Genomic DNA, 10,180 nt, shown 5'->3' with positions numbered 1-10,180 from the left:
GGGCGCTCTCTCTCCTCCGCCCCGCCCCTCTCCTTTTCTCTTCGCAAACGTCACGAGTCAAGCTCCACATCCGCCAGCCAATCGCAGCGCCGTCCCTGCCGTGGCTGTTCTACCTGGCAACACGGCCCGGGCAGCCAATGGCAAAAATCCACCAATGGGAAAATCCGGACGGGAAGTCCCGCCCAGACAGTTCCCCGGGTCAGTCTCGCTTCGCGATTGGCTAGCGCCCGAGGAAAGGGGAAACGGGCGGCAGGGTTGCAGCCAATCAGGAGGGGCGGGAGGCGGGTGCTCGGGGAGCCGCTTGGGGGGTGGGTTGAGCGGGCCCGCACGCGCTAGGATGGCGGGGGCAGCGCCGGGCTCGGGGTGGGGGGACGCGCTCCGAGGGGGGCATTGCCCTCGGGTGAAGGGGTGCGTGCGGCCTTCCCCTCCGCCCACAGCACCCACCCGCCTCCCTTTTCCCCCATTTATGTACGTTTTGGGCAGTTTTTCTTTCCCCGGGTTGGTATTTTTGACCCAGCGCCCTCCACGCCCCGGTTCCCACCCCATTCAGACCCTCGCATCCACCTGGGTGGCGCTTCCTTGGGGCCAGAAACGCCGCTGGAACCAAAGGACGTTGCACGTGGAGCCCCATTCCTGCAGCCTGCGGGGGATTCCGACTTGCCAAGATGTTTTTGCATAAGGAACCGCACTCAGAGGGGGCCGCAGCAGCTCCCACCTCGCGCTTCTCCTGAGCTTTGTCATGTCCCGTTTCTTCTCTCCCAACTCACCCTTTGCCTTGTAGCTCCCGATTTCCCTTTCGTGGGGGACAAGGCTTGCCCAAGGCTCAGCTTATGCGGTCACCCAAAATCAGCTGCGCCAGACGCTGGACAGAAACAAGTGCCCCTTCCCCCCTGCTCAGTGTCACAGCGGAGCCCAGAGCCATGCAGGATGGTTGGCACAAACCCACAGGGACACAGGGGCCACGCAGGCACCAATCTAGACCCCATCACCATCCCTGGCTAGCGCAGTGTGGTGGAAATCAGGCCTCAGATATGTGCTTCAGCCAAAACCGCTGCTCTGGGCTCCGAACAACACTGACAGAGTACAAAGCCAGGATATGAGGCACAGGTAGTGATTGGCAGAAACAGACTCTACAACTCAAGAGTTACACAGCAGGTATGTTTACTCCGGCCGGGGTGCAAGGGGATTTCTCCACAAAGCTTGCACACCCACCGCACATTTTACCGAAAACTTACAGTGTGGATATACATATTCATCGGATTACATAACACAAACATCCATATGCATGAGTGAGGCTGGGTTAGCTCTAGAGGCTGGTGTCAGCAGTTTATGTTCTCTTTGCACCTGCACATTGCCTCCCGGTGGGCATCTTTGGGGGGCTTTTGGAGGAAGGCTCACAGTCTTTCTCACCTCATACTTTTCCTCGGAGCATGCACAGATTCTCTTAGCCAATTTCTTGAATAACAAGAGTGGTTCCCGATGGTTTACCACCTCTATCTTACCTAAAAGCACCAGTATATTAGTTTATACCGCCCATATACAGCTACCTATCCATTACAAAGACTAAACTAGTTAGAGCACATCTGCTTCCCAAGGACGTGTCTCTTATTTTTGCCAAACAGTAATTCTTGGTAAGTTTCCACAGAAAACAGCTTTGTTTTGATGAACACAGTAGTCCTTGGTAAGCTTCCACAGAACAGCCAGGGCAAGCAGAATTATTAAGATATTCAGAAATAATTATAAGTTGCTATAAGTAAATAAGTTGCAAAGTAGGTACCATTTCCTTGTATCAGTAGGACAGGCGACCTGACAACACTTTGTTTTATGAGACCGCTGACTCCACCACCACCTCCCTGGAGCCCAGAGCTTGCCCCACCACATATAGCAGATGATGATGATGATGGTATCCTGCCCTTGACCTCCCAAGAACCCAGGGCACAGCCCATGGGCTCACAGCCCCTCCAGGCAGTGTCAAGGTTTGCTCTGGAAAAAGGGCACAGAAAAACTTCAAATAGAGCCAAGGCTTTTATCAGAAAAGATTTATTCTGTTTCAGTCCTTTGGGAATCCAGCTTTATCCAAGAGTCATTCTGAGTCTTAGAGGAGTCCTTAAAGGCCTTGTGCCAGCCAGCCCGATACAGGGAGACTTCAGCAGGTGGGGATGGGGAGACTGATCAGGCTAGCTCAAGGGGTCCTTTGTGGTCCTGAGGTAATCCTGTATGTTTCTGGCAAGAGAATGTCTGTCTGGGAACATCGCCTGCTTCAGACACGAAACCAGGTACAAAGGGAAGGCCCTGGAAGAGAAGGGAGCGTTGCAGCAGCAAGGACTGTGGCATTCCCTTGCTGTGGTCCAACTAAGCTGTTTGCTCCCCATGGGCTGCGCGAAGCCCCCAGCTCTGCCCCAGCCTCTGCCCTTCCATTTATCTCCGTGTCAGCATTTTGTGCCCCAGGGAGTCCCTGCTGAGCCACAGCCCGCGGCCTCTCAGAGTAGATGTGAGGGGAAGCTCCTCAGACACATCTGAGCTGTGGGTGCAGGCTAGCAGGAGTTGAGCTAAACTGTCCCACAGAGTTTGAAACACGGGCTGCACTGCTGGAGCTCTCCTGCAGCCAGCTAAGATCCCACTCATCCCTCTACACACCTTCCCTGCCCTTCCTGCTGCCCATCCTCCCCAGGGGGGCCCTGGGAGAACTTCTGCCAGTGAGCAGCCGCCTCCTGCTTTCGGTTCAGTTTCCACAAGGCCTGCACCAGGTAGGAAGCAGCAGCTGGGTCACCTGCAAGACACGAAGTGGGGTATTCAGCTGTTAGCAGGGGAGGAGCAGGTCCCCAGTGTTGCTGTGGGTTGCAGGTGTTGCAAAAGCAGCTTCAGAGCCAGACAAAGGAGGGGAGCATGAGGAGAGGTGGTGTAATGGGGAGGAGACTGACCCAGCTGTGTCACAGGCTCTAATTAACTCCAGGGCTGGCAGTGAAGGCAGATGGCATCAGCCCTGCAGCCCAGCCAGCCACACCTCTGTTGGGACACAGGTTGGGGTTTTCCTTGCAGGCAGGTCTGCACCCCCGAAGGGAGGGAGCCTCGGACAGGACTGGGACCAGGTTTGGCAAATCCTGGTGAAGCTCACATCCCTGCAGCATGTCAGGACAGCTGGAGCACTGAACAGGGGAGGTCACCCCTGGGAGCAGCACTCAGCTGTGCTCAGGACACGTACAGCTCCCCGCCCTGCTCCCCTCTCCACTGACAGGCCTCCGTACTCGGCCTCTGGATGGCCAGGCATGGACATGCTGCTTCCTAGGATGAAGCAAGACTCCAGTTCCTCTGTTCTGGGAAAGCAGATCCTGTCTGTGAGAAAGCTGGCTGTACCAGGCTGGGGTCTGGTCAGGAAGAAGAGAAATTTCCAGGCTGTTTCAGGGCACAGGTTGTGGGCAGGGTTCTGATACACTCCTCTGACAATAGTTTTGGTCTGCCTCTCCAGGGCAGTGAGCTGGCCAGGCCCCACAGAAGCATCTCAAGTATGTGACATTGCTTGTAGCTGTACTGTACTCCTTGACATCCAAATAAGTGTGGTCTAAAGCACAAGACCTTTCTGCTGAAGACAGAAAAGCAGCCCAGGACAAATTTGTGGAAATCCCCTCTGTTCCTCACCAAAATGAACCTCTTACCTGGCAAGATCTGCAAACCATGCTGAAAATCCAATAGGGCTTCCTTGTGCCTCTCCAGCTCCAGGAACTGCGCACCTCGCCCGATGAGAGAGAGCAACCTGATTTTCTGGAGCACCTCCAATTCTGGCAGGAGATTCTCTGGCACAGAAAGAACACACACCTGGAGACAGCATCCTCCAGACATTCCCTCCCTTGTCCCAGCAGGCTGAGCCAGGTTAGCAGCCAGGACAGGCCAAACCTTTATTTGGGCTACTCATCTTCCAGCTTCCCGGGCCCCAGGAGGCAGTGCTCAGCCTCTCTGCCAGGCTGGGAGAGGCCAGGAGGCGGCAGAGGGTGAGGGTGAAGAACACCAGGAGCTTGGTTCGTTACACGGCTGCGGTGAACAGTGACCTCAGCAGCAGCCCAGCCTTTGCCCATCTGCACAAGTGGTACAGATCTCTTCCCTGAAATCTGGACTGGAGAAGCTTCCTGGTTCACAGCCCATTTAACTGTCACTTAAGACAGCAGGGAAGGAGGCAGAGCCGAGGCCAAACCCTGCTCCAAGCAAACGAGCCAGTCCCTTCAGAGGCTCCAGCGTGGCGCAGAGCTCAGCACGCTGCGACAACCACCTCCTGGCAGAGGCAACACTGGGCCCAACACCTTGCTCCTGTACCCACTGCTGCCAAGCACACACATCCCAACACAGCCAGGCCCCTGCACAGGTCCCAGCTGCGCAGCGTCCTACCTGTCAGTTCAACAACAGACCCATAAAGCTGGACTCGTAAGAGATCACCGAGGCACCTGCAGGTGAGAGGACAAAGGAGCTTTGGTACAATTCCTGGGCTGGGAAGCCAGCTGCAGGTTGTCAGGCCAGCCCCCGTGCTGTGCTGCGCCCTGCTCTGGCCCCCGACAGCCATTGCTGCCTGTTGGGGATGCCCATTCTCCCAGCAAGGCTTCGTCACCTGCTGAATTGGGTTATGGCCTCCTTGCTCTCACCCAGGTTGGCCCACGCCCAGCCCTGGTGCAGGTATGCGGCTGTTCTCCAGGCAAGGCAGCACAGACTCTCCTTCTTCTGGGACAGGAGTCCACCCACCAGCCCTGCCCCTGGCGATGGGCACTCCTCCAGCCTCTCCTCCACTCGTAACATCCGTGGGATGAGGTCAGTCGTCCGGCTGATGACCTCCTCACACATGGTTATGGCATCCTGGTGCCTCCCAGCCTGCTCCAAGGCAGACGCTGCTTCCAGGAACACCTCGGGGATCCTGGGCAGAGCTGAGCTACAGTCTAGGGGCACCTGGGGAGCAAAAGCAATGGCAGTGCTCAGACACAGAACTGCAGAGTGCCCAGCCAAGCAGAATGACCCCGTGCTTACTGGGAACCAAGAGCCCAGCAAAGCTCAGGCCCACTCCCACAGACACTGGAGCCCATTGGAGGAGGCAGAAGCTGTGAGGCACTGACAGCTCGGAGTCAAGGCAGCAAATCCCTACTCTTGAAGTGAAGGACATCTAAAACCAGGCCAACAGCTGCTCCCCACAGGGAATGGGAAGCTGTTTCTCCAAATAGCAGTGGCAAGTGGTCTCTGGTGTGAATCCAAAGGTGGACATGCCACAGGTTAGAGGCACCAGCCCCCACCTCGTTTCCTTCACATCTCAAACTAGACACTGAAACCTGGAGTCCAGGGCTGACACCCTGGACCTCATCTATCAAATCACCAAGGGAGCTCTTCACCAGGATACCCACCTGCTGCTGCAGCCCCTCCTGAAGCAGAGCCAGAAAATCCAGGTAGTGTTCCACTGCATCAGCCTCCCTGCAAAGGGACAGAACATGGGGTGGAAGGAGCAGAGGGACCCAAAGAAGTGCCAGCAGCCAGACAGGACCTGGACCACCAGCCCACAGGCTCTCCCTGTACCACACTGTCTCTGGTTGTGATACCCACACTTTGAGCAGACCTACAACAGCAGTACTGAACTGGATGATTTCCAGGAGCACAGAGAAAAACACAGAGCCCAAACTAGCAGCATATTGCAAGCAGACCAGAGGAGCTGTTACCTCCCATCCTGGAGACACCGCTGTGCCAGCAGGTACTTCACTTCAGAGGGCTGGCGATGGCGAAGGAGAGAAGCTAGTATTGGTGTGCGGACAGGAAGCTCTGTTTGGACTAGGAAGTATGGACTAGAGGAAGCAGCTGCTGGACATTTTTCTTCCAGAGCCTGTGAAACAGGAACAAAAAACTATGGTCAACACAATGGTCAAGTCCCGAACAGCTGCACTCATTTGCCACTGCTGGCATCTGGAGATGCACCCAGACAAGCACAAGCACTGCACTTCCATAAGCACAGCTACGCTATTCTCACTTGCTACAACACAGCTGCTTCCAGGAAGATCCACCAGGATCATACAGGGATAGGCAGATTTCTGATGTCCACATGGCATCAGATTTGCAAGATCACCCAGATCACCTCAGGTTTTAGTTCAAGGTGCTCTGAGCTGCCTGGAACACCATCTCCCTTTGCAGCTGCAGAGCTGCCGCTAATTAGACCAGATCTTGGGCCATTCGTAGCAAGAGATCCCTCTCTACAGCTGTGTTTGTATCTTACAGATTTCAAACAGCTGAAGAGCTAACTCGGTGTCTATCACTGTGACCTGCTCCTCCCAGGCAGACCAAGGTTGCTACGGCTAACGCACATCCCCTCACAGCCACAATCTGCCTTTTAAAGGCCTCTTCACTATTACATACTTTTATTAAGAGACTGAAACTTTCTGACATGAGAGTGTAACCTCTTCTCCCAAGCCACCAAGAACATGAACAGCGACCCAAAGGTCTTGCCACATCTAACCACCAGGTGCTGAGCAGGAATTTCTGATCTCACTGGGCTCCTTCCTGCCCACTGCTGAAGGCAGCACCATGGCTGGATCGCTGTAGCCTACTTTAAGGACCCCTCCAGGGTCAAAGAGCCCCCCAGAAGGCAGGAGCCTCCTTGAAAGCTCTGTGCAGGCTTTGCTGGGCAAAAATCAACCCATAAGTACAGGAAGCAGACAAACCTCATAAAGCAGAGCCAGGGCCTGCAGCTCCGCATCGGTCTCCCCCAGCTCGTGGTACACTGCTGCCACGTGGGACAGGGCAGGAAGGCACTGGAAGTCTACCTGGAGGGCCCGTTTCAGGTGCTGAAGGGCCGTCTGAGGTTTGCCCTAGTTAGATGGGAAGAGGTCCATGTTGCAGGGACATCTTGCTGACATCTTTACTGTTCAGCAGAATCCCGATCCCCGCTCTGCTTCCCCAGTGCTCCCCACTAAGCAAGGGCAGCACTTTAACCCAAGGCAGCCCTCCTCAGGCTGGTTTTTGGGTTCTCTCTCTGCAGCGACCGTTTGCACTCAGTCAAAATCCCTGTCTGGATTTTGCAGCTGTCCAAGGAGGCTGGTGCCACGACAAATTCTGCTCAAGACCTCACCTTCCTGCAGCAGCCCAGAACCAGGCAGAGGGAGTGTGGACACCAGCCTGAGCCTTCCCACCCCACTCTAGGCTGTGTTTCCCCTCTCCCTGTGGCAGGGGAGAGGCCCAGCCATTACCATTCGCTGAGCACAGCAGCCGAGGCAGGTGTAGATCTGTGCCAGGACCCTCTTGGAGCAGAATCCTCCTGCAGCCTCCTGAAGGAGGGAGAGGGCAGTGGGGAAGTTCCCAGCCTCCAGCTCCTGCAGCCCTAGGACAGACCCAACATCTCAGCTCTGCGGCTCCCCTTCCTGCCCCACCGGGCCCCCAAACAAGCGTACGTGCCCTTTTCTTCCCAGTGCCACAGGGACCTGTGTGATCGCCTCCACACCCAGCAACGCACAGCAGGATGGTGCCAAGCTGCCATCTTTGTGTTGCAAGAGAACAAGTCAATCAATGAAGACGTCTAGCAGAAATAGTAGCAGCTTCCAAGCCCAGATACCAAGATGCTTGCCTGGGCCCAGAACAAGGGCAGAGGTAGGTGCTGGGCACGTCCACCTGTGAATTCATCCACAGCAACGGCGGTGCAGATGGGGAAGGACACGCAGAATCTCAGAAAGACTTTTTCCAGCATATCTGGGCCATTTCTCAGTAGAGATCCCAGTTCTGGGATATTAATTAATGAATATTTATCATGAATGGTATTTGCTTTTCTTCCAGTCCCCATTTCAGGCTTCCCTCTGAGGCCCCTCTCACATGCCTACCTCACATTCACATCTGTCACCTCCCTCCTGGAAGTGCTATCGCCACTCTAGAGGCTTTTGAGAGGTCTGTGGGCAGGAGCTCCTGCCCTCCCTCCTCACAGGAACACCCTGCATCAGCCTGAGCACAGCGAGGCAGTGCTGGCTGCCCCCAGAGCTGCTGGGGTTGTCAAGACAGCAATTGGGGAAAAACTATGCGTGGAACAGATTTCAGCAGTTCACACGAGATGTGCTGTGACACCAGGCTGCAAAGCTGCACACCAGTCCTGCATGGCTCTTGCAGGACTGTAATCCAACAGGAACGATCTCCTTGCAAGGCAGGTGCCAGAAGACAGAAGAAAGGAAAATCCTCACAAGTCCCCTGCTAGCTTTCCACTTTATACAAGATCACTGTGGGGCCCAGACACCTACCTAAAGACACAGACAGGCAGAGGAGCCCTGTGACAGTGCAGAGAAAGGCTTAGCTGGGGAAAAAGCAGAGCTCTTTGAATAATGAACAGCAAAGTTGAGACCCAGAGGCTCAGCCCAGGCCCTCTTCCAAAGACAGAGCCCAGAAAACCCCAAGGGCCAGTCTGCTTGGGAAGAAAAACCAGGATAAGGGCAGGAGAGAGGGTCCTGGGACAGGACAGCAGTGGGAGGCTGTGCTGGTGCGAGTATCTCCTCCACACAAACCTTGCAGAAAGGCTGCTGTGGTGCAGAGGATCTCTTTCAAGTCCTCAGTGCTCTGTAGAAGGGGCAGGGAAGCCTGCTCAGTAGGTACTTGCCATGACTTGAGCAGGGAGAGGAGTTCATTCTCCCCCTCACTGCAGTGAGATCTTCCTGGGTCCTGTGAATACACAGAGGAGAGAGAGAGCAGGGAATGCTGAAGGGAAGCAGGAAACACTGATCCCAGGGTATGGGGCAACAGAGGTCCCACCAAATCCTTTGACCATGGTCTCTGTGCTGGGGAGCAATGTCCTATCACCCCCTCAGTTCAGCTACAACCCCCTTGCTGCAATGATTCCTGACTGGCCCAGGGAAGCACCTCCTCACCTCAGAGCAAGCTGCACCCTAAAGGGCGCCTGGTGAGGCAGATCCAAGTGCTGTTGGAGGGCATTCAAAAAAGGTGGGACCCCTCAGCAGCCTCACAATCATCAGGGAAGGTTCCTCTGCATCCCACTGCCCACAGCTTGCTCCCTACAGGGGCTGCAAGTCCACCTGCAGCCCCCTTCCAGCCTACCCAAGTGTCCTGTCTCGCACCTTGAGGTCCAGGGCCCCAACAGGTAGGAGATATTCTGGGACTCCTTAACGCACTCAGGGCCATCAGGCTATGCTGGGACACCAGGGAGAGGATTACTCATGCTCAACTGGGCAGTGCTGGTGGGTTCAGGTCTCCAAATGCCACAGCAACATTTTGCAGAGTGGGATTTATGACAGTATTTATGCCAGCTCTACCTCCTTTAGCAAACCAACAGGTATTTATAACTGCGCAGATACTCCAGTGCAGGTGACCAGGAGCTGTGTGGCATCCACCCGTACCCAGTTACCTCAGCGTTGCTCAGGAGCCTGAAAAGGCTGGCAGTGCTTCCCAGGCGGCTGGCTGACAGCCACCACGCTGCTTGCAGGGCACCCAGTCGGTGCAAAGGTGCCTGCAGCTCCTCCACAGTTACCTCCCGCAGCACCTTCTGCCACAGCTCCTCAGTGCTAAGATCCTGTCCACAGGCCCCACAGGCCTCCAGAACTGGAAAAAAACAAAACAAAACAAAACAACAAAAAAACCCCATCCATGAGACAACAGGTTGGTACCCTGTAAGGGACACCTTCCCAAGAGGAAGAGAAAGCCTCTAGCAAGCACGGGCTCCGCATTGCAAGGGGAGGAATGAGGTTTCAGGGCTGGTCCAGCCTCAGCAGCATGGAAACCAAGCTGTCAGACAGTGGAGTTAACAGCTGCACACTCAGGAGACAACACACTGGTTCAGAGCTATGACTCCAGCTCTGCTGAGTCCTCCTGAGGTCACTTGCCCCCAGGTAAGCATAGACCAACACTGCAGATCCTCCTCTGAGCTGCAGCCTATTTCAGTAAGTTTTGTTTGAAGTCAGCACACCATAATTAAAGAAAACACTCATATTGTACTTCATTAAAATTTTGCTAGAGACTTGCCACCTTACGTCTTGAAAACTCTTGTTTCCCTTAAAACCTCTGGCCCATCCCTGCAGGCAGCAGCAGGCAGACAGACAGGCAGCTGTAGATCATCCCTGGCTGCAAGCCACCCCACCTCCTGCCCTTTCCAGCAGAGCCAGGCTTCCCTGCTCACAACCCCCTCACCTCTGGCTCATCACCACACATCTCCAAAGCATGTCCTTGCCCTGAGGAGCCCCCC

General features: G+C 55.2%; 1 protein-coding gene across 1 annotated transcript; it reads right to left on the bottom strand.

The window, feature by feature from the left end:
- Positions 1-2,212: 2,212 nt before the first annotated feature.
- FANCG (FA complementation group G) lies at positions 2,213-10,170 on the bottom strand. Its single transcript, XM_074855204.1, has 11 exons — positions 9,347-10,170; positions 8,493-8,646; positions 7,200-7,330; positions 6,675-6,821; positions 5,682-5,842; positions 5,373-5,439; positions 4,595-4,926; positions 4,378-4,433; positions 2,922-3,791; positions 2,638-2,770; positions 2,213-2,292 (listed from the first exon to the last, which is right to left on the bottom strand). The coding sequence occupies exons 1-9, from the start codon at positions 9,581-9,583 to the stop codon at positions 3,370-3,372; spliced, it is 1,707 nt and encodes a 568-aa protein (XP_074711305.1). The 5' UTR covers positions 9,584-10,170; the 3' UTR covers positions 2,213-2,292; positions 2,638-2,770; positions 2,922-3,369.
- Positions 10,171-10,180: the final 10 nt, after the last annotated feature.

This window comes from Strix uralensis, chromosome Z, assembly GCF_047716275.1.
Source record: "Strix uralensis isolate ZFMK-TIS-50842 chromosome Z, bStrUra1, whole genome shotgun sequence".
Classification (NCBI taxonomy): Eukaryota; Metazoa; Chordata; class Aves; order Strigiformes; family Strigidae; genus Strix; species Strix uralensis.
Note: the sequence above shows the minus strand (reverse complement) of the source record. Positions and strands in the feature narration are given on the sequence as shown.